This window comes from Mauremys mutica, chromosome 1 (assembly GCF_020497125.1).
Source record: "Mauremys mutica isolate MM-2020 ecotype Southern chromosome 1, ASM2049712v1, whole genome shotgun sequence".
NCBI classification, from domain to species: Eukaryota; Metazoa; Chordata; order Testudines; family Geoemydidae; genus Mauremys; species Mauremys mutica.
The window spans coordinates 344,103,925-344,128,215 of NC_059072.1; the positions used below are offsets into that span (position 1 = coordinate 344,103,925).

The following is a 24,291-nucleotide window of genomic DNA, read 5'->3' on the forward strand; positions in this document are numbered from 1 at the left end:
TATAAATACTTCTGTTGCTTTAAATTCTCAAGAAAACGTATTGATTTTTAAGTAATTATTATTAAATACAAGTAACTCACTCTTTCCTTATGTATTAGTTATTAAAACGGCTCTATAAATTCCAACAAATAGTTTACGTAGTTCTAAGCAGTCACTGGCCAGTAACAAGTAACAAGTACATTAGTACTTGGTTTTAGTCATTTTAGTCATTAAAATCACTGAATAATTTTCTCTTTGAGTGAAAAAGTTGGGATACTTGGCTAAGGCCATAGAGGGAGTAAAATGTAAGAATTTTTAGCCTTCAATTTTGTGCTCTAACCATTCTTGATCCAATATTGTAATTAAAATAAGAGTAACAAAGGCAAATGTTATAAGAGTAGTTAATTGTTGGGTTAACAAACAGGGATAACTTGGTCTCCTGCAACATTTAAATTCATAAACCCAAATTTGGGAGAGCTGAATCTGAGGGGTGGAAGTGCCGAAATAATGTCTCCGTAACTTGACTTTCAGAAGGTTGAGACCTAACGTTCATCCGTATTCCCATGTGTACATTAAAATGTACATGCAGGGAGCCAGTTTGCATGCCCAATTACAATATAAGCATATGCAGGGCAGGCACACAAATTTAAAAGGAAAAAGCTACATGAAACTTTAAGCCACAACTTTCAAGGAATCAGGTCCTGACTGACTATTAATTTATTCTTAGGTGGTTGATCTTGTAGGTATGTTCTTTTTCAATAATTTAGCTTTTTCATGTGAAATGTGTAGGATCAGTATGATATGATCATGCTACATTGACTCAAATATTTGTCATGACTCACAGAGTAACAATACAAGCCAGACATTAAATGATTTTCTCTCTTCGTAGTATTTGTGCTAGCAGAAATATAACAGTATGTTTTGATGTATGGTTTTCAGTGAGATGCAAGTTGTCATTAATTAGCTTCTTTTTAAAAATCAGCTAATTGCAAATAATTAGGAACACTGCTTTCCTGTTTATATCCACAAGAGTTTTAAAATATTATTTAAAATGACTGAGTAGGTCAAAAGAGAATACAAAATTGTATTTTATCTTCAAATCTATTTAAACAAATGTAAATTATAGAGAATGCACTACATGTAATGAGAAATTTCATACATATCTTAAAATTCTCTGCATCCCGTCACTTAAACTGTATCCAAAGGGAATCTAGCCTTCTATGATATTTTTTATAAGTATGTGCATGTAAAAATCCATAGTAGGAAATATTCTTTAAAAGTCTTAAGAAGACAAAAGAGCAGATAAGAAGTTTTATGTATGGGTGTTGAACATTTACTTTTTAGACAGAATAATGTGACAATATATTTTCAGGCCCTTTATCAGGATCACAAAAAAATTAGCCTTTATTGTGATAATGCAAACACTACACATTATCTGCTGTATCTGTATTCTTATTGTTTACTATTGAGGTTCTTGCTACTATATTTGAAGATATGTCAATATTTGTGTCATAGTGCTTCCTCCCAAATCCCAGTGGGGCATTTAAATCAAACACAAACATTTATTCTAGGCCAAAAGGCAAATAAATCTCTGCTAGGAGCAAATTCCTTTCTGGCAGTTGCAACCCACATGCATTCTACTGCAGCATTTGATTTTTACATCCAGAGGCAGGGGGAGAAGCAATGAGGAGGAGGGATGGGCTTGTTTGAGATGTTTGGACACACATGCAGAGAGCAGAGCAGAGAAACTCAGCTAGAAACGCTGCCCAGAAATATCCAGAAAACGTGTCACATATGAGAGGGCTCATCCAGGATTTGAACTGTCATGGGCCTCAGATACTTAGGCTGAGCTGCTTGTGTCGAAGTATGTATTGGTTAGTGTGTGTCATCTGTCTCCCTCTGATCCACATAGGACATTCTACAGCTCTCAAAGGAAGAAACACCACTTAAGGCCTGGGCTACACTAGTGGGGCGGTTCGAACTAAGATATACAACTTCAGCTACGCTTGTCGAAGTATTTTAGTTTGACTTACCTGGCCATCCTCACGGCGGCGAGTCGACTGTCGCGGCTTCCCCGTCGACTCCGCTTACTCCTCCTGCTGAGGTGGATCGATTCTGGGATCGATTTATCGCATCCAGATGAGATGCACAAATAAAATGTGGCCTCAGGCAGAGGGCATTGCTAGGGTTGCCAGCCCTCCAGGATTGGCCTAGAGTCTCCAGAAATGAAAGATTAATCTTTAATTAAAGATTATTTCATGTGATGAAATCTCCAGGAATACATTCAACCAAAATTGGCAACCCTGGGCATTGCAGGAGTCTGATTTTGAGGTGATGAAGGCATGGGTAACAATTCATGGTCTGCATCTGAAATGGAGAAGGGCCGACTTCACTGTAGCTACTATTAGATTTTCTAATAGCAGCTGGGAATCCAACCAGGCTGCTCCCAGATTGCAAACCCCCTCAATCATTATCCTGCCATCTCTTCTGGCTTCTTAGTCAACCACAGATATCATCTCAGTCTTAGCTGCTCAGCCAGTTAGCCCTCTTCCAGACCCAAAGTAATGCAACTGACAGCTCTAGCGAGGTCAAAATATAAAGCTGTGTATCCTCAACCTACTGAATACATTTCAACCCGTGTCTCCTAAACAGCCCTGACAACAGCCTCATGTACTCATTAAATAAGAGGAGTGATAAGATGGAGCCCTGCAGAACTCTACATCATTAATTAATGATTATATTGTTGAATGTTTTGGATCAACAAATGAAAGGCAGGTATGAGGTGGAAAATATTATACTGCTCACCTGATAGGAGCTATAGCTAAAATCTGGCTCTCTTCTGAAAAATGGCTCTACAAAAAAGGAATTGTGGGGTTCCATGGTTCTAATGAGAGTCTTCATTATTTCTATGGGAAGTGTGTTCAATTTACCTACAAAAATGTGTGATTAAGGAGCTCTGACAACTCAGGCTCGACGCAGGCCGATGGAGCACTCCCTGTTAATCCTTTACAAAGTGCTTTGTGCACTGCGTCTGCCACATCCAATAGTTCCAAGTAGTGTTGCTGTGTATACTGGCCAGCACAAAGCTTCTGGGTCTAAATTCTGGCAAGCATCTGTGTTGGTTCAGCAGCAGGGAAAGGCGTAGACACACAGGGGTAATCTCTCTCTTGATCTCAATAGATTCCATAGCCAAGAGCAAAGGAAATGTAGAACTGTATAATAGTTGAAGGCATTAGAAGACTAATGTCTCCAACTATTATACTGTTCAACTATCATCTTATTCTATATAATGGTAATTTCAAAGGGCATCCTTTTCACCTACAAGCATTGTACATCTGCCGTACTCTGCCTAAAATTGAGAAATAACTGAAGAATATTACATATGTGATATAAATGTCAGATACTAAGGAAAATGCTTAATGCTTTTGAGTTCACAGAATACCCTGAGAAAGAAACATAGTGATGGGATCAATTAGATGTTTTTTCAGTTATACTTTCCCAGGCTCTCGCCATATTGTCTAATTGTCAGAGCCCTTTCAAATGGTCGAGGGAAGGCTGGGGTACTAGCTGATAGTACTAGATGCAGATAGTTCTTTTGAACTCTGGTGAAACATGTTGTGAACTGTAAAATGTCTTAACTGAATTTAACAGTTGTTTGATCTTTCCTCTGAGTGGATACAAAATTTAGCTAAATTATATTTATGGAACTTTTATTGGAACAAAATGTCACATAAGCCAGGATGGGAAGAGATTCATAAGAACTCACTCAAACAAACGGCAGTTTAAACTTACTTCTCCAGCAAGAGGACCAAGACACAGTGACATTTACTTTGGCTGAGGTTAGTAGTTTCTCAAGGATTAGTGTATGGATTCCAGTGGATGAAAAATGAAAATATCCAGAGAGCAGAATCTGTCTCTAAACTGCTCTTTGTAAGACTCTAGCACCCACACTGGCTTTAAATTTATTTTTTAAATTGAATTAATTTTGTAATTCAATTCATTTTTTCATAAGCAAACTACCCAGGCCGAAATAGTTGAGGTAACTGTTAAAGAATCGTATATGTCAATAATGTAGACAGAAGAAATATAGTAATTGCAAGCCTAACAAGCCCCACCCCACCACCATGAATGTGCCTTTTACCATGAGCAGAGTCTTCTGCATGGCATTTCTCTCTTCACAACAACATGGAGTGAGGTGGTCATTGGTGCTGGAACTGAAGGGTCAAGGGGAATAGTAACTGAGGAATCCTTTTTCTGCAGCACCCTGTTTAGAATTAGCCATGTCTCTGTGGCTCTTGTTATTTATGTTGCTTCCATAACTGTGCTATCTGTCAAATCTAATCAGTCAAATGGTATCAATCAAATTATCTTGTGTTAATTTACCTGTGTTCCTTTCCTAAGTTAAGTGGAATTTGATGAACTAGAAGCCCATCTTAGAAGAATACATCACACTAGCATTGACAACTTAATTGATGTATGACTGATATAACTATGCCTTTCAGAAAGAGCAAGTGAATATAGAATGATTAAATTCTGTAAGCTTAGAGTGATTTTGCAGAGGACAGCTCTTGAGTATATTCTTAGCAATGCTTTGGGAACTGGGTACAGGAGCATTACCTCATCGCTGGTCCAAAGGGGATTAACTCCATCTCAGTTTCCTTTTTCCCTTCTGCAGCTGCTCCTGGGGAGGGTTATGAGGGTGGCTGCTTTTGAGACAGATGAGGGAGAATGCCTGTGGGAAACTAGGCTCTACAACCCGAGCTGGATTGGACCCTGACCTTGGAATGTTTGTTACATTTTGATTGTTAGTTTATTTCACTGTCAGGTTCAGTTTCACAGGTTCAAAATGGAGGCATAACTCCTCCTCCTATGCAGATCAAACAGTATAACAGCCAATGAAACACTCTCAATTTGGTAATATTAGGTTCTGCCTCTCTCCACTCCACTCTCCTTAGTCTTACTCTTCGGGGAGGCAGCCTGTGCCCTTTACGTCAGAAAAACATGAGCTCGGAGGAAGAGATGGAACAAGAAAATGCACTGCTTACCAAGACAGTCTTTGCCCTACACTAACAGGTTCCCTATGCTGTACCTGTGATTCGGGGCCTTAATGGTAAATTAACAGGGCAACACTTATGTTTCCAGAACTCACTGTCCAGGCTTCTTATCAGCAAGTGATTTATTTGCTGAAAAATGAAGCTTCAAATGACCCAAAACTATTCACAAATTTGACATGAATAGTTTAAGCTAGTGGTTTTCAACCTGTGGTCTGTAGACCCATGGGAGTCCACAGACTATGTCTAAGATTTCCAAAGGGGTCTACACCTCCACTCAAAATTTTTTAGGGGTCCACAAAGGAAAAAAAGGTTTAAAACCACTGTTTTAAGCTATTCACAAAATGGCTGCAACCAAACTGGAAAATCAGTTGTTCGCTCAGCTCTAGTTTATGTGGACACAGTGGAAATATGAAGACAGATGCCTGGAATTAAGTGGCAGGCCTCAACTTTTATTAAACTTTCGTATGGAGAGGGCGCTACCCAGCCATCACCCATACCCTCCTGTACCAGTCATTTAATTGGTTCCAGTGTGGGGGCTAGAGGGCTCCTTACAATATAACCCATAACTCCTCATCCTACCCCCCCAGGACTCAGCTCTCTCTGAGTCCTAGCACCCTCCTCTTCCCCATCCCCATCCCCTTTTCCACCCCATTCTACTCCACACCACACCACATGAAGGGGACAGAGGGTGCAGCAGGATGGGGACTTCAGCTTGCAAGGGCCACAAGATCTGACCTCAGACCGTGAAAGCCACAAGGTCTCACCCCATCACATGAGCCCAAGGCCCAACACCAAAACCCCAGGTCTTTTGCCTCTGGGACTATTAATTTTATTCTGTTAACTGCACTGGAAACAGGCCACAAGTTGCACCAAATAAACAATTCCACCCTAGTACCTTAGTTAGGTACTAAGCACTCAACCCACTGTGGCTTGAAGGTGCTGCGAGGAAGGCAAAAAACTCCCTGGTCCTCTGCCAATTGGCCCACGGGAGAAAATAATTCCTTCTTGACCCCCTAATAAGATGATTGGCTAGATCCGTGGCATCTGTCAGGCCAAGTTCCCAGTTTGGGTGGGAGGGTGGGCTTCTGGAATGGAGCCGAAAGAGACTCCACATAGCCCTGTGCTGGGCTAAAATCCTGGCAGCTGGGGAATGCTGGCCAATCAGCACCCCTCTCCCCCCGCTGACCAATGGTGTCAGAGACTCCCAGTGGGAGGAGCTACCAATTACCCTTGCTTCTGTCTCCCTCCCTTGCTACTGGGACTGTCCCCCTTTCACTGCTGGCCCCATCAAGTTCCTCACCCATTGATGGATGTGGCATTTCTGAGCCTAACTAAGATAGCTGCTCCTGATTGCTTCAACCCAGAGAGGTTTCCATCTATGACTCTGAAACTCTTGCTAGGCTTTATTTCCACATGCCAACCCCCACCCCCGTCACTGTTCATTGTGATGAGGTACAGCAGCGTGCAATACTCCCCCAATGAGGAAGTAGATGACCTATATCCCCTATCACCACCCTTATTTTCTGTATTATATAGGGACAAGCTATTTATTACATTAAAAATGTCTATAATTAATAAAGCAACATTAAGCAACCGATACGAATGCTCCCAGTGTTCCCAAGGGTTATAAGGAATCCAAAGTATAAACACTGTGCATTTTTGCTAACACACTGACAGACTTAAAACACGTATCCAAACATTGCATTCATGCAACACATAATACAAAATAAATGTAAATGCTGGCTTAACTAAAACTAGAAGTTGTATTAAAATTATTAGTCACTTTTAATGACAGCATTTACTCTGCACACTCGAATTATTTACAAATTGGAAATGTTCAAGGTTAAAGGGTTAGCTGTCTGATCTCAGTTCTGTAAACAGTTTTTTGTGATATTATCAATTAAACTTACATTTGCCAGGATATTGCCTGCTAAGCTCTTATAAGGTTGTCATGAAGGTTTTCCTTTAGACAGAAATTGATTTACATGGTTATCAATTTAGACCACCAAAAAAAAAAAAAAAGATGTGAGTGATGTCAAATTTACAGCCTGTCACTTGCTCATGCTGCACAATCTCTGTATATCATTTTGTCCTGTCACTTCTGTCCGGATATCTTTCCCCAGACTTGCAGCTGTTGTTTTCTCTGACAATTGCTTTTACAGATCATTACTGCTAACTCAGTTTGGTTCCAACTTTAATGTCTGGTTCACAATTGGTTTTAAACCCCAAGCCACTGAGCAACCCCTACTGTCCCTTTCCTCCCCATCAAAAAAGTGATGGCATAAACATTGACTTTGAATTGCTTGGCTTTCATACAAATATTGTCGCTACCTTGGCTTTCTTGAAATAAATCATTGCCAGAAGAAAGACAGGACACTAGAAATTTGATTTAGCTAGGCTGCAACTCTATTAAGCTGCACTTCTGGGAATTATCTGGCAATAACTTGTCGGGCACAGATCATCCTTCCTTCCATAACCCATACCACATGGAGGTGGGCACTGCCTTCAGCTCCACAACTCTCTATCATCCAGGGGACGGGGGCTGCTTTTAGCTTGCCACCTTCTGCACCATTAACCTGGTTCTAGCACATTACAGGGGCCCCACTGTCCTCCCCTCGTATGGGTTGGGCAGAGGGGGTTATTTCCTTGCCAGACATTAGGAGTCCCAGTTCCATTCTCCACCTTCTCTAGGACATGTCTTCTCCTACTCGGAGTCCAGCTGCAGTTTATCAGGGAACTGGACCTCCTATTGAATGAGTAATTGTGCTAGGCACCTGTCAAGTTGCGAGAGAATAAATGCCCACAAGGATGAGAGAAACAAGGGGGAGGCAATCTTTGAAGTGACCAATGGTTTTCTTTCTCATCCTGACCCTCAGAAAGTCTCCCCACCTCTGAGGTTGAGGGGGATGTGGGAGAATCTACATTTAAATACAATGTTTTAAACTAAAAATGAAATTAAAGTCTTTTTGAAAGGTTATAAAAGCAGTTGAAAACAATCTATTTTAAAAATCTTGTTCAGTATATTCCAGTAATTTAAAACAACTGTCTTTATTAACAACTTATGTGAATTTTTACGGTAGTCAAACTATCTTAAACATCCCAATCACTTGATGATTACCTGTTCTGTTCATTCCCTCTGAGGCACCTAGCATTAGCCGCTGTCAGAAGACAGGATACTGGGCTAGATGGACCTTTGATCTGATGCAGTATGGCCATTCTTATGTCCCCAAAACTTTGAGATATAAAATGTCTGCTGGGGAAATAATAAAATAAAGCAACAGAAATACATTAAATTCACTTCACTAGCCTAAAAGTTGTTGCCAGTATTTTCTTCCTTCATTTTATCATCCCCTTTGTCTCTTCTTCCATATCTAGATTAATATATTTTAAGCCAGCAGAGGTCATTAGATTATCTAATTTGGACCATTATATCACAGGTGACCTATACTGGGTAGTCTAGTCATTTTGTGCTATTTTCTTTCTTTTCTTTCCTTACTTGTCTGTATTTTCTTTTGGATGGTTGTTACTTCTTGTCTCTCTTTCTGCTCTTCCATAGTCATTCATCCTCAAGGCTGGCTCTTGGCTTTGTGTGTCCCAAAGGCAGCCTTAGTATACATAGTACTGTGCTGTCCATTGGACTGTGCAGTCTTATCGGCAGCTTTACACTGGTTTCATAGGTTATGCAACTCTGCCTTTGAAAATGAATGGGAGATGCATACATTCCCGCAACACCTTATAAACGTACTGGTGACAGCTTACTGATCCGGCAGTATGCTGCGCTTCCTCGGCTCCTGTGGATTTGGGGGATGAGTGATTTAGTAAGAACCTGCACAGGATTAGTCTCTCAATCATAGAGTAATAGAGTTAAGGCGAGGAGGGACCCCTACATCATATAGGTCACTGCAGGCCACCAACACCATCCAGCATCCTCACACTAAACCCACCAACTAAAATTAGACCAAAATATTACAGCCCACAATGGAGGAAAACAAAGGACATACTATATAATATCGCACGCTCAGTGGATTTGATCTGCTGCGAAGGTAGGTGATAAGTGTCTACTGAAAATGGCACGTACACAGTCCTGCTCCTATGTTGGGACATAATAAAGTCTGTGGGCCTCCTTGTGGATGCAGTCACAGGATCAGGGTCATGTTCACTAATTTCACTTTGTGCAATAAAGATGGAAGAAAAGTTTTTGGGGCATATTTTTTTTCAATTTACAAATTATGTCTAAATCATAAATAAGTAACTGTGAATTCTAATACTTCTTACACAGCTACCTTAAGAATAGGAAAATGACCTTTGTTCTACAGTACACACATCACATCTACAGTATAGATGGACAACAGTTTTTTTTTATCAGCTTTCTCTCAGGCTTCTGACCAAAAAAAGCAAACAACTCAAAACAGAGAAGACAGTCATTTCATTTGTGTTATGGTAGTGCCTAAAGGCCCCTCTGTGCTAGGCAAGGTACAGACACATGGAGACGGACCTTGCTTTGATAAGCTTACAGTTTAGGATCACCAAGGGGTGAAGAGAGAAAACAGAGGTTCCCAAGGTCATACAGAAGATCTCAGTGGCAGGATTGAGAATAGAACCCAGGTCTCCTAACTCCCAGTTTGCTGTCCTATCAACTTGATTGCTCTGCCTGCCATCCTCATTCTGGAATAATATTTTAGAAAATTTTATTGCATTGTCATAAAAATGTATACCTGTAACAGGCCAGGACATAGGCAGTCTGACCTAGTGGTCACAGCTGGACTATGGGGTCACACGTAAGGGACGGTAGTTGGCAAGCAGGGGTTGGAGGAATTGCTAGAGCTAGGGTCAAATCAGGCTGGGGTCCAAGACCAGAGATCACAGGTAGTACTGCTGGAATCAGGAAACAAGAGTCAGGGTCACAGCCAGGCTGGAGTCGGAGACTCAAGATTAGAGGTAGTATCAGGCTGGAGTCAGGAGGCCAGAGTCAGGCTAGGATCGGAGATGAGGTGAGGTCTGGAGTTGCAGCAGGCCCGAAGTCTGTGTGGTTGCTCCAGGGTTAAATAGGGTGCTTGGCCAATCAAAGGACTGCAGGGTACTGTCATTCTGGGTCTCTTGGATGGTACTTCCTCCTTTGCCTTCTTGCCACAGTGCTCCCCATGGCACTGTGGGAACATCAGCTGTCCCTGGCTGTGCAGACCTGGGTTTTAGTCCCAGATCCTTTTGTCACCAGGTGTTGGATTTTTTTCACCCAGTGTGTAATAAATAAGTCATCGAAGGAGGCAGTAGCCCAAGTATAGCTGTTCTGCGGCAAAGTCCTGGAGTTTTTGCCACTGAAGTTTTCTTAAAGAGGACATCCTTTTGTCCCCTTCATTGTGTCTCCCCGGTGATAAAGAAATGATTGAGGACTAAGCAAATCATATATTTTCTCCCAGAATTGTTCTCATTGTTGTCTTAACAATAGCACATAAATACAAAGAGTATTCAGAAATTAGATAAAACTTTATTTTAATTGTCCCACCATTCTAAATGAATTTTACATGTATTATTAACAAATGTCAATTAATTAATTTAAAGTTCTTTGGATTTCAGATATTATTCCAGAGGTTTCTCTTTATAATTTATCATTTTGCAAGTCTCCATTAATTAGCCTATCCCATTATCTGACAGCACGTTTCTCTAAAGATACTATGAGAGGAAACTCGTAATTTCATTGTCAACAGATTTAATTCATTATAAAACTTCATCTCTGCTGTCATGTAGATGACAAAGCCTTTTGGTATTAACTGTAACATCAGTGAGTTTTATTGCACAAGCAATAAAGCTGGTAAAAATCATAAATTGCCAAGTTACAGGGAGCAAATCTTTTTCTACTGCATCTCTCCAGACGAAGTTCCAGGCATCACTAAAATGTTTGTTTCTATAACCAATGAATACAATACATTTTGAAAATAAAATGAGTGATATAAAAATCAGAGATAATAGCATGTATTTCCTTTGTTGCAGCAATACTTACGCTTGGGTTGTCTCCAAATCTCACCTTACGAGCAAGTGTCAGTAACGGCTCACTTGTTCAGCTGGGAGTTCTCATTAGAGAGATGACTCTAAGAAAAAGCAAACAATTGTTATGAATTGTTTGGGGAGCCTATAATAGATTTTTATGACAATAAGACACCACAGACAGATATTGCCATGTACTTTCGCAAAATGGGAGATAAATTTTTAGTACTAATGAGAGCAGTGATATGTGTGTGTGTAGCCGTAATAGTAGGGAGAATATAGGTAAAGGGTCAAGCCTGTGGATTCTGAAGTCTGTCTATTTTCCCTTCCTGTTCTATGTATTTTTCTGCAGTTTGCATTATCATTTCCTAATCATATTATGATACACTACTGACATCACTCCAGAGCTTGGAGATCTTTTGTGTGATTCTTCATCTAGGAATATTACAGGTTACTAAACAGAAGTTACATGTACGTCAAAGTATATCAGTCTAATCTTTCATGCACCCATAACCCATAATAGCTGAGTGCTAATAATTATGCAAAGCAGAATTAAATCCAAAGGACTGCATTCTTCATCTGTCCCTACCTCAACTATTCTGTGCTTTTCACTGTGGTAATTCAACAACTTGTACATTCTACAAGGGATCTCTCCTTCTCTCTCCCCATCCCTGGCATTAAGCTGTTTATAGGGACAACAAGACTATTGAGAGTTTTATTTCTGTGTGTGTACGTGTACACAACAAGAAACACAACAGTTTTGAAGAGATAAAACCCCATGATTCACAGCATAATCCAAACTGTACTCATGGTCAGGAAAAAGACTTTCCCTGATGGCAGTTTATCCCATGCCTAGCATAGGGTTTGTTGCACTTGCTGGCACTGGCCACGGTCAGAGACAAGATACTGGTTTAGATGGACCACTGGTCATCTTCTTAGCATATGCACGACAACATGCCACGGGAGGCATGTGGCCAGGATTCATCACCAGATTTGATCTGGTGGTTGGTTCATTAGCTTCTCCAGGTCAGGACAGATACTGATGGGGAGTGCAATGTGAATGCTGGTCCATGCTACTGGTCTTGATTCAATATGGCAGTATGTTCTTAACCCACATCTGTGACTGATCTCCATGGAAATATTGGCAGATCAATGTAAAGATGCATGTACCCCACAAGTTTCCTTGTATACTATTTGCTATTAGTAAATATTATAATAACTTTCCAATGGGGAAAATCCATATTGCCCTTGCATTCTTTAATAATATGTTTGGTATTGCTAATGAGTATTCCTCCCCTTTCTTTTCCAGGTCTGGGCTTCAGTATTGCAGGAGGGGTGGGAAACCAACACATTGCTGGAGACAACAGCATTTATGTTACTAAGATTATTGATGGAGGAGCAGCACAAAAAGATGGAAGGTTGCAAGTTGGAGACAGACTTCTTATGGTGAGAATAACAAACTGGAACTATATTTGAAGTGGTAGACATATGTTTCAAATGGGGATTTTTGCAGTGGAGGTGTGGTAGTGGTTAAATCTGGTTGAATGATTAACTGCAAGTAATACTGTTAATTTTTTATATTTTTCTGTGACTGTCTATGCTTGAGGCTGAAGTTGTATTGGAAAACCCAACTCGTCTTTATGAAGATGAGCCAAAGAGTCTCATTAGTTTTGTATACTTTGCTGAGAGTTAAAAGATTATGAATCCACTGCTGTTATAGTAAATGTTTTACTCCCTATGTTTGGTTACTTGCTAATGCCAGGTCAGATGTTCTGGAGAAGTTTAGAACAAGGTTTAAGGTTAAAGTGAAAAATCCCTTCATTGCCCTGGGGCCAGTCCTACTTTTTAAAATGACAGAAGTTAACAAAGGAAAAGAGCTGGTAGATCATCCAGTCCACCTCACTGTCAGTGGAATCAGATATTTTTATATAGCTACAACCTCATCAACATTAGAGGGTCTACTAACGTAAATATTTCAGTAAAAAGCACACCCCTCACCAAAATAGTTATACTGGTACAAAATCTATATCTAGACCAGGCTTAAGAGCTAAGACCAAGGTATCCTTCAGGGGAAACCCTAAGAACTCCAAGCTTGGGGAGAATACTTAGGTTGAGGTTTAATTTTTAGTTTTGTGTTCTAACTTAACAAAAGAGCCGCCTCCTACAACCAGGAAGGATAAAAGTGTGGACCATACCCAATATTTTGTTGCCCCTCAGCCTGAGCGGTTAGTCAATATTTGGGGGGCCATGATGGGTTGTTTGCATTAGGAGGAGTAATTGATTGTACAAGTCAGGTATTTCTGTGATGCAATCCTGTTTACTTACTAAGAATATACACAAAGTCCTGTTTCATAGAATCATAGAACAGGAAGGGACCTCGAGAGGTCATCTAGTCCAGTCCCCTGCACTCATGCCAGGACCAAGTATTATCTAAACCATCCCTGACAGGTGTTTGTCTAACCCAGGGGTATGGCATGCGTGCTGAAGGTGGCACACGAGCTGATTTTCAGTGGCACTCACACTGCCCGGGTCCTGGCCATCGGTCCGGGGGGCTCTGCATTTTAATTTAATTTTAAAATGAAGCTTCTTAAAAATTTTGAAAACCTTATTTACTTTACATACAACAATACTTTAGTTATATATTATAGACTTATAGAAAGAGACCTTCTAAAAATGTTAAAATGTATTACTGGCACGCGAAACCTTAAATTAGAGTGAATAAATGAAGACTCAGCACATCACTTCTGAAAGGTTGCCGACCCCTGGTCTAACCTGCTAATAAAAATCTCCAGTGATGGAGATTCTACAACCTCTCTAGGCAATTTATTCCAGTGCTTAACCACCCTGCTTAACCACCAGCGTAACAATGTAGTGTTTACTCACTATGTTTTTTACTTTTGCCTTTCTCATTATCCAGACCACCCATACTAAGATGCACCATCCCCATACATCCTTCCTATTCCTAGTTTAAGATTTTCACTTGTAAGGACTATCTCAAGTTGTCATTTAAAAATAATCCCTATTAAAACCAATATGGAGTTTGTGCTAGAATCAGATTATGCCATCCATTTTTAAGTGTTGCATTATATGTGCATATATGGCCTCATGTCTCTCAGTTCAATTTCTTTATTTTCCTGTTCATCTCTGAGGGCAGGTTTACACTTAAAATGCTGCATCAGCACAGCTGCACCGCTGTGGTGCTTAAGTAAGAAGCAGTTATGCCAATGTGAGAGCTTCTTCCATTGCCATAGTTAATCCACCTCCCAAGAGGCAATAGCTATGTTGACAGGAAAAGCTCTCCCATTGACATAGCGCTGTCTACATGGGGGGTAAGGTTGGTATAACTACGTCGCTCAGGGGTGTGGATTTTTCGTCGTTATACTGATATAGGCCTGTAATGTACACCTCACCTAAAGCACCAACTCTTGAAGTACTTGCAAACAGCCAAGCTCCCCTCTGTTTCAAACCCTAGTCCCTTAGGCTTTGGCTACACTTGCATTTCAAAGCGCTGCCGCAGCAGCGCTGCCGCGGCAGCGCTTTGAAGCGCTAAGTGTAATCAAAGCGCCAGCGCTGGGAGAAAACTCTCCCAGCGCTGTCCGTACTCCACCTCCCTGTGGGGAATAACGGACAGCGCTGGGAGCGCGGCTCCCAGCGCTGGGGCTTTGACTACACTGGCGCTTTGTAGCGCCGCAATTTGCAGCGCTGCAGAGGGTGTGTTTTCACACCCTGCTGCAGCGCTGCAAATTTGTAAGTGTAGCCAAGCCCTTAGGCTCATAGCCACTGATAAACTAAGCAAACTAAAGTGAAAGGGAATAAAAGAGAATGAAATGCCATTTAAACACAACCAAACACTCCTCTCTACACGCAGTGAGCACCAGCTGTAGTCCAATTAACTAAACAGTTAATGGGATACTACAGAGGCAATTAACCCAAACAAACTTACTTACTTAAAACTAATTTTAAGACTTCTGCACAAAAAAACCCATCTTTCTCTTTGTAGAGCTCTTTAAATCATGTTGAGCTTTAAAAAGGATATGCACATTCATCGGTTGCAATAGGCCAATTTAAATCCAACAGTTCACAGATGTTCAAGGAAAATGCTCAAGATTTCACTTCAACAAATTCCACTTCCTGGAGAAAATAACCTGAAAAGTATTCACACAAAGACAGATGTAACCACTAGGATCAGAATCATCCCCCTGTGTCTTCATAAGTACAACCCTATCAAGTCTCAATAAACCTAAGTCAATAGATGAAAAAGAACAATTTCCCTTAAAAAGGGAAAGAGAAATAAAACAAGTATATTCCTCTGGGACTCTTATTTTGCATCCACTTACTCTTTTCTGACTTTCCTGATGGTAATTTTCTAGGGTGATTTTCTAGGAGGGACAAAAACTTTTTCTATAGCTAGTGCTGAGTGCCTCACATTTTTCAAGATGAACCCGAAATTTTCCAAATTAAACAGCCCCCATGATTACATTTGAAAGAATGAGGTTGTGCAGAAGGACTGTTGCAATGGTTGTTAAATGTAAAGTGGAATTTCTTCCTACATATCCCCTGTGCAACTTTATCTAAGTATTTATGTCTCCGATCACTATTGTCTTCTTTGATTAGGCTTGTAGGCTTCCTTTATTCCCTTCCCTTTTTACCATTTTATTTCATCTTCTGTCATTGCATCTGTGGTTTGAGCCTGTTATCTTGTTCCATTGTTCCTTCTTTCATAATACATTTTCAGCCGTTCTGGTTTCTTTGTGTAACCTGAGCCCTAATGGGTAGTTTAAACCTTCTCCCTGTTGCCTGCTGCTTGGAGAAACTTCTGCCCTATCACCCCAGGGGTATGGGTCCTGGGTTCTTTATCTTGGCACATGATACCGCCACCCAAGGGGGACTCCTCCTACTGCATGGAATACAATGTGTGCTGTCCTTCGGGAAAATGTTTACTACCAAATAATACACTAGAAGTGTAGTCCGATATACAAGGAATAAAACAATTATCACAATCCCCAAAATAACAATACAACAACAGGCAGAACTTTAAGTATAGGGAACAGAGGAAAAGGAATAAGGAAAAAATAGTGACTAGAATAATAAAATAGCAGCAATACCTTAAGCCCTTTACCTCCTAACATTTACAATGGGCCCAAACCATTCAGTTCCCTCCCAGCACCTGCCTAGGCAGAATGTGAGTTGAGAAGAAGTTCATTAGTGGGTGATGCAGTGCTGTAAATCACTGGCCAGCATAAAACTCACAAGCAAAATAGAGTCTTCCTGAGGCTCTCTAATCTGGAGTCCAATGGAAAATTAGGCTGGCTTTTGGTAGCGTGACCTGGAATTGCTCCTCAGTCGCCTGGGTTGCTTGTCTTGTTACCCCCAAAACAGACCCAAAGTACCCCCCAGAATAGCTCACATATTGTCCCTTCCTGGTTTACCAGAAGTTCCCTACAGCTGACCCATTTACCTGTTTTTGCAAGGTGAAAGGGGTCCACCCTACAGAAATTGCTGGGGTTTGGTAGGAATACTTCTAGGAACAACTGCCCAGTACAGCTGAGACTTGCTACCCTTGGGAGGACACGGATATAGCCTTCCAATATAATGATTGACACCCAGGGCATATTCTTCCAAAACAAAGTATTTTCTGTATTTAGTGTAAAAGCAATCATCCCTATACAGCATAAACATACATAAAAAACATAAGCAAAGCCCTTAGCATAATCCTTGGATACAGGCTAAAAATACCTGAACTATAAACATGTAATTAGCCCAATATTAAATGGCTGTGTTCTGCTTGTGGTGGTCAGTTGCTGCAGTTGCTGACAGCAGTCTTAAAATTTATAAAACAATGTAACATTCACAACGCAGACACATTTTTATTAACCCAAACATGCAGACACATATTCATTAATCCTATTTATATCTATATTTTACTCTATAGCTAACATGCTAACTCTCCATATTCTTCTCTCCGTCTGTTCTGTCACTGTCCGTTTCTGCTGTCACCCTGTGGTTGCTTCTTCTGATTTCTTCTGACTTCTCATTCTTCTTCTTCTGCTCCTAACTTTCTAAATTTTGCCTACTGACTCTGTCTTTCATGCAGTTTTTGAGCTCTTTTGATTGGCTGTTCTTTCAAGCCTTCCTTTTCCGCCAATCAAATTTAGATCCTTCATGATTGACCTGTTCTTATAGTCCAATCACAACTGCTAAATTTCGCTATCAAAGCTGTTACATAACAAGTCTTAGTATTATGGTCAGTTTACTGTTATGGTCTGGTGACCCTCAGCTAGTTTTGGACTAAGCATGCCTGATTGATAGGGTGGCCAGGTGCCTGGTTTTTGACCGGAAAGTCTGTTAAAAAAAAAAAGGGGACCCGACACCCAATGTCCAGTTACTGCGGGGTGGGAAGCAGGGAGGCACCGAGTCATCACCCGCACATGCTCCTGCTTAGCCAGGACTGCTTCTTACCTGTGTCAGGTGGCTGCAGCTCGCAGCCCTGGCTCCACAGGCAATTTCCTCCTGACCCAGGCAAGGAGGGTGGGTGAGTGGGGAAAAGCATGCTTGGAGGAAGGGGGGGAAGAGCAGTGGACGGAGGTGGGGCCTCGGGGGAAAGAGGCAGGGCAGGGCCTAAGGAGGAAGGGGCAGGACTTTGAGGGAGAACAGGCAGGGCAAGGGTGGGGGGTGAGAGGCGGGGCAGGGGAGGTTCCGGCACTCCTGTTGGGAGTGTCTGGTTTTTAAATATTACCAAGTTGGCAACCCTACTGACTGACCTCTCCGTGCAGCGTTGAAGTGATCTTTACTTGACCCTAGATTATGTTTGCCCGCCTGCCAACATACCACTGAAAACTGCTAACTCTCCCTTCTTGACTGTGTGCCAACATTTCACACATACCACATTATCAAACTATGAACAATTGTCTCATCCTTACCATCCAATTGTCATTTTAATGTTATGGTCTGCTATTGTCACCCTATTTCTTACCAATTTAGTTAATCTTATTTTAGTTCTTCCCCTGTTTACAGTGGCAAAGCAGTGCTTGCAGTGCTGTGCTTAGGAAGCAGAACGGAGCAGCTCAAAACTCTATAATGTCGGTCTCTGCTGGGCTGACACCGTTCAGTGACCTCGTAACCACCAACGCAGTGTTAAGTTTCCCTTTAGTTAGCAATGGGAAGTTTAATGTGAACCTCTCATGCTGTGATGCTTCTCTCTCTGTCTCTACTCATGCCTCCATAACAACAGCCAAAACCAAACATCAAAGGAAACTCTTTTGTCTCTGAGATCAGGCTTATGATTGGTTATTGGAAGTAGCTTCCAGCTTGTTCTATCTCTGCCCTGGGTTCTACTCAGTCTGGGAAACAGAGTCCTAAGCCCCTGTGGTCATCGCTGTTGTAGCCCAGGTGTGAGTTCCCTAGAGCTTTAGGGTAATATCAGGAACAACCAGCTCCAGGGGGGTTAGATTTGTGAGTTCAGCTGCTGTTTGAGTCCCTCCATCTCATTATCCTGAATGAAATCTAGCTGGCGCTTTGTGGCTATGTAGGGCGCCCAGTATTGTCAGTGCACGTTTTCCCTATCACACTTAGGAACTTCAGTTCCTGTGTGTCATAGGTCTCACCCCCACTTGGAGCTGTTGGGTTCCAATATGGGGACCTGCATGGACTTTCCTAAACTAAAATCCTAGTTTAGATCTGGTAAAAGCTGCCACCACCCAATAATGTACGTGTACTGGGACACAGTCCTTCCCTGAAATCCTTGGGGATCCCAAGAACCCCAAATCCATGGAGTCCTTACACCTAGGAGAAATAAACCATTCCCCCTGCTTCCTCCCCCCTTCCTTTTCCTAGGAGAGATACCGGGATCCAACTACAGAGGGATGCTTCCCTCCTCCCCTTTCCCTGAGAATCCACCCAAGGAAAGATCAACCAAGTCCTTTACAGAAAAGATTTATTAAAGAATAAAAAGAAAGTAACTTGTCTCTGTAATACCAATATGGAACAATACACAGAGTCTAACCTGTAAACCTGGAGAGCATTCCCCCCTCCTTTCTTTCTCAGTAAAAGCAAAGTAACAGCAAACAGGAATAAAGAATTTCCTTCAGCAAACACAATTGCAAATGTAGAAATCAAATTATAAGACTAATCCGCCTTTCTAATTAATACTCACTATTGAATAGTAGGAACTACTCCAGGAGAACTTGGAGACATGTCTGGCCTCTCTTAGATCCAAAAAGAGAACTCAGAGCCAACAAGGAACACAGACAAAGGCTTCCCTCCACAGAGATTTTAAATTATCCTGTCCCTTGATTGGTCCTCTGGTCAGGTGTTTCTCAGATTACTGAGCTTGTTAACCCTTTCCAGGGAAAAGAGACCTTAACCCTGATCTGTTTATTTATGACACTGTGGCAGTCTTTCTATGCCCAGGCGGCAGATTCCTACACCTAGTGATGCCATCTTTTATCACTGGAAGCTGCTGATATATGGGTATTCTCTCTCTCTCCCTCTGCAAGTTCCCACAGAAACACGCTTCTTTGCTGCTAATTTTAATGGGAGTTAAAGATAACCTCCTTTATATTAGTATTCATCCAATTTCCTCCTCACTCATTTGCTGTCTCACTTCATCTGGCTTTCTAGAGCGCATGAAGGTCCTCACTTAGATGGCACAATAACCACACAGCTCTGATGTCAACCTTTCTGCACAGATGTTTTAATACTTCATAGACCATACGGTACACTCCTCACTTTCTTATTTTGTTCCTGTTTCCCTCACAGTCTCCCTTACCTCTGACTGATATGTCTCAAATCTCATTTTCCTCTACCCTACCATACATTGGCTCTGCCACAACCATTGAAGTGCAGGCAGCTTAAGGCTTTGTCTACACTGGCACTTCCACAAAGCTACTGTCTTTCATTGGAGGTGGTTATCCCAGTGATAAAGAGCAGCCACACAGCGCACCGGGTAACAATGGTCCTGCTGCAGCAGCACAGCCACGCCGTTGTAAGGTGCACAGTGTAGACGTAGTTAAGTGACCTTGGTGGTAATTGAAATGGTGTCAAAATAAGGTGCATTGTTCTTTTGGTTAAGAAACAGAGGCAAGATCCTTTTCCTTTGGAGAGTGGGTGGGGTGGGGAGAAAGGGAGGCATCCCTCCTTATTAATCTAACAATCTAATCAGAAAGAACCAAAGCATAATCTTTCTTAACAATCTGTAACTCCTGTATGACATCCTTTTTCTGTGAAAATGGTAGGTGGAATGGTTCATAGGAAGGTATCTAGATGATTCTCTTTCTCAAAGCTGGCATGCTGTGCACATCTTTGAATAGTGTTTAAGGAGTCAGAGAAAATGATATTTTAATAAATGCAAATAAATCAGCCACACCATCACCGGTTCATTCACCTGCACGTCCACCAATGTAATTTACGCCATCATATGCCAGCAATGCCCTCTGCTGTGTACATCGGCCAAACTGGACAGTCCCTACGGAAAAGGATAAATGGACACAAATCAGATATTAGGAATGGCAATATACAAAAACCTGTAGGAGAACACGTATCAGAGGGGTAGCCGTGTTAGTCTGGTTCTGTAGAAGCAGCAAAGAATCCTGTGGCACCTTATAGACTAACAGACGTTTTGCAGCATGAGCTTTCGTGGGTGAATACCCACTTCTTCAGATGCAAGAAGTGCACTTCTTGCATCTGAAGAAGTGGGTATTCACCCACGAAAGCTCATGCTGCAAAACGTCTGTTAGTCTATAAGGTGCCACAGGATTCTTTGCTGCTTCTGTAGGAGAACACATCAATCTCCCTGGACACACAATAGCAGATTTAAAGGTAGCCATCCTGCAGCAAAAAAACTTCAGGACCAGACTTCAAAGAGAAACTGCTTAGCCAACTACAAAAGCAGTTTCTCCTCCCTTGGTGTTCACACCTCAACTGCTAGAAGAGGGCTAATCCTCTTGATTGAACTAACCTCGTTATCTCTAGCCTGACTCTTGCTTGCATATATATACCTGCCTCTGGAAATTTCCACTACATGCATCTGACGAAGTGGGTATTCACTCACGAAAGCTCATGCTCCAATACGTCTGTTAGTCTATAAGGTGCCACAGGACTCTTTGCTGCTTTTAATAAATGCATGTTTTCATGCTTGTGTGGAGAAAGGTCTATTTAAGTTTCATTATTAGTGGTCACTTTCTTATATGGAGCAAAAATAGAAAAGTTATTTGGACCCTCCATGCACCCAGAAAATTCTCATCAGCGTTAACGAGAGTGAGAACAGACATCTTAATATTTAGAGCCTTCTAGGGACTATTATGAAATGGTACAGCATGTTCCTATGCCGAGTTTCTAAACTAATAACAGGAGTGTTTGGGAGGGGAGAGTCTTTTGTTTCCCTATTATAGTGAAGGGTGCTAATGATTTGCATGCTAAGGGTCACTGATGTACAAGCACCCAGGATGGGTGAAATTCACTATAGAGGGAGCCAGAGAGATCCTGGAGTAACTGCACCCCAAGAGTCATCAGTGGCATTGTGTGGTTTGAAGTACTATCCTTTGTCTAGGCCATTAGAACGAGACAAAGTTGGGTTCTTTAACTCACACAACTCTCTTGACTGCTCTCTTGGTGCAGTTTCTCTAGGTCAGGGGTGGGCAAACTTTTTGGCTCAAGGGCCACATCGGGGAATAGAAATTGTATGGCGGGCCATGAATGCTCACAAAATTAGGGTTGGGGTGTGGGAGGAGATGAAGGCTGTGGTTGGGGGTGCGGGCTCTGGGCTGGGGATGAGGAATTTGGGGTGTCAGAGGGTGCTCTGGGCTGAGACCGAGAGGTTTGGAAGGGGGTTCAGGGCTGGGGTAGGGGTGTGGGAAGGCGTGCAGGTTCCAGCTGGGGGCGCAGGCTCTAGGGTGGGGCTGGGGATGAGAGGTTTGGGGTCCAGGAGGGTGCTCCGTGTTGGGATCGAGGGGTGTGGAGCGCCGGAGTGAGGCCCAGCCCATGGTGCGGCCCCTGACCTGGCTCCCCACCGGGAGCTCACAGGCCGGCTTAAAACAGCTCGCAGGCCGTAGTTTGCCCAGCACTGCTGTAGGTCATTAGACCCCTCTGAGCATCTTTTGTATCACAAAGCCACTGCACAAAAGGAAGCTAGATGCTCAGACCCACCTTTCCAAGTCATATGGTGTTTGTGAGCAGCGTTGGACTGGGGGTTTTCTAGATGAAAAGTGAAGGTGCTGAGGGAGAAAAAGGAGCACAGAGTATAAACCGTGAGGCCCTGGAGAGAGAGACAGAAGCACAAGGTAACTTGCTCTAGAGCACGGCACAGATACCTGAGCTGAAGTTTCTGCAAGAAGGAGTTGCCTATGTGCTATGTGTTATCATCCCTGTGAAAGGAAATAAAACTTATCTGCATTTTGTAGAAATAAGGTGCACTATGAAAATACCTGACTTGACAGCACCAATGTCTGCTCCAGACAGAAACTGACCTAGCAGGCCCTGAAAGTCTGCTACCAGTTGGCAGAAGGGCAATAAGCTTTTCCCCCCGGTCCAATTATCTTAGATGGTGGGAGTACTGCACTTCTGTGGGAGGAAAAGGTCTGAGATAGTGGCTAAGAACTTGACAGAAAAAACAAGGAACAGTTTCCAGTGCAGTACACACTAATGGTACATATTTGATATAATGATAAACCTTTGTCTCAGACAAGGCCAGAGCAGTTTAATGCAAGAAAAGACTACTGGGATTGAAATGGAGTCCTTTTTAGTTTGATCACTGATCTTACCTGGTAGGCATAGCAAGAGGCCACACATCTCTTTGGATTTCATGATTCTGCAATGGACAACGAAAGCTTTTCTCAAATCTGAAAGAGGCTATTAGTCTACATATTGAATGAAAAACTTCTTACGCGCTGTGCCAAACACATAATGGATAGAGCTGAACAAATTTTAAGCACCTTAAAAGGACTGTTTTCCAATTTTCTGTGTAGTACATTTTGTATAGATGCCTGTTAGGGACAGGGTGTGCTGCTAGGAGACTTTGGCTCTGTCTACACTATGAGGTAGGCGTGTGAGTTCCAGCTCACATCCATGTATTTGTGCTAGTTTGATTAGAGCTAGTATAAACAGTATGTACCCACCTGAACCTCGTCGGTATGTACTTACAGCCTGTCTTACTGCGGCTACTCTGCTATTTATACGTGGGCTAGCTCTCATTGAGCTGGTACGAGTGTAGGTATGTGATCTGAGAATCACACCCCTAGTTCGTAGTGTAGACATAGCTTTTGTCCTAATGGATGGGATGGGATGTTGGCTGATTTCAGTCTTGTTTAACCTTGTCTTCATTCTTCAAACACTATTAATCAGTGTTCCAAGCATCCCTTCTGAAGAGTCCTATATTAGAGAAGACAAAATGTATATTTTCCACGTATTTGTTATGAGCATAAACAAAATATTGCAAATATTTGTGACCGATTACTTTTTGCAAGTGGCAATCTGCATGTCCTTCATAGTTCTGACCATTTCTTCGTGTTTTGCTTCCCCCAACAAGTTTGCTTTGTGAAACTCTCATTTGTAGCTTTATCTCACTTGTCTTGACTGATGTATTTACTTTCTTTATGATTTCTCTGAGTCCCAATGTTACAAACTTCAGTTAATACAAACATGGCACTTGTCTCATCATGCATATCTGCAAATGAAAACACATCCCACTTTAAGGAATCTTTCTAATCAATTTCATGATGGTTTTAGGATCTGCCCCCAAAAAATGCATTATCTGAATTAAGACAAAACACAAAGGTATGTAACAGAGGATGTAGGGAAAGGGAAACAAGAGGCTAGCTGTGCCAGGAACGGTGCTTACATAGATTAGTCAAAAGTTGATTTTCCAAGGTTTTAATCCCTTTTTAAAAGTATATAAATAAGCAAGAGAAATTTAATAGCAGTCACTTCTGCATACCAGTCATTTGCATACCAGAAATCTAGATCAATATGAATCTATATCCCTGTCCTTTCCCCTTTCCCATTAGCCTGTGGCACTCTTGTCAGTGTAGATTGTAAACTCTTCAGAACAGGGACTGTCTACTAGTCTGCATTGTGTATATGCCTAGCACAATGAGGCCCCATCCTTGGTCGGTCTCTAGGCACTACTGTAATAAACATGCTTCATTATTAATAATATATCTTGGTTCCCTTTCCTAATGAATTCATTTCCCTTGCACATGAATATACATAGGAAGTACCTTTATGCAGTAGAGTGCTCGTGCCTCTAAATATACAAGACCTTTTCTCTTGCATAAAGTTTTTC

General features: G+C 41.8%; 1 protein-coding gene across 11 annotated transcripts in view; it reads left to right on the forward strand.

Moving 5' to 3' along the window:
• DLG2 (discs large MAGUK scaffold protein 2) overlaps nucleotides 1-24,291 on the forward strand; it is a 1,465,131-nt gene that overhangs the window by 1,061,205 nt on the left and 379,635 nt on the right. For all 11 annotated transcript variants that reach the window (XM_045020521.1, XM_045020529.1, XM_045020530.1 and 8 more), the window contains one exon: nucleotides 12,325-12,461. In XM_045020521.1, the coding sequence (XP_044876456.1) occupies nucleotides 12,325-12,461 (137 nt within the window). The remainder of the gene's footprint in view (nucleotides 1-12,324; nucleotides 12,462-24,291) is intronic.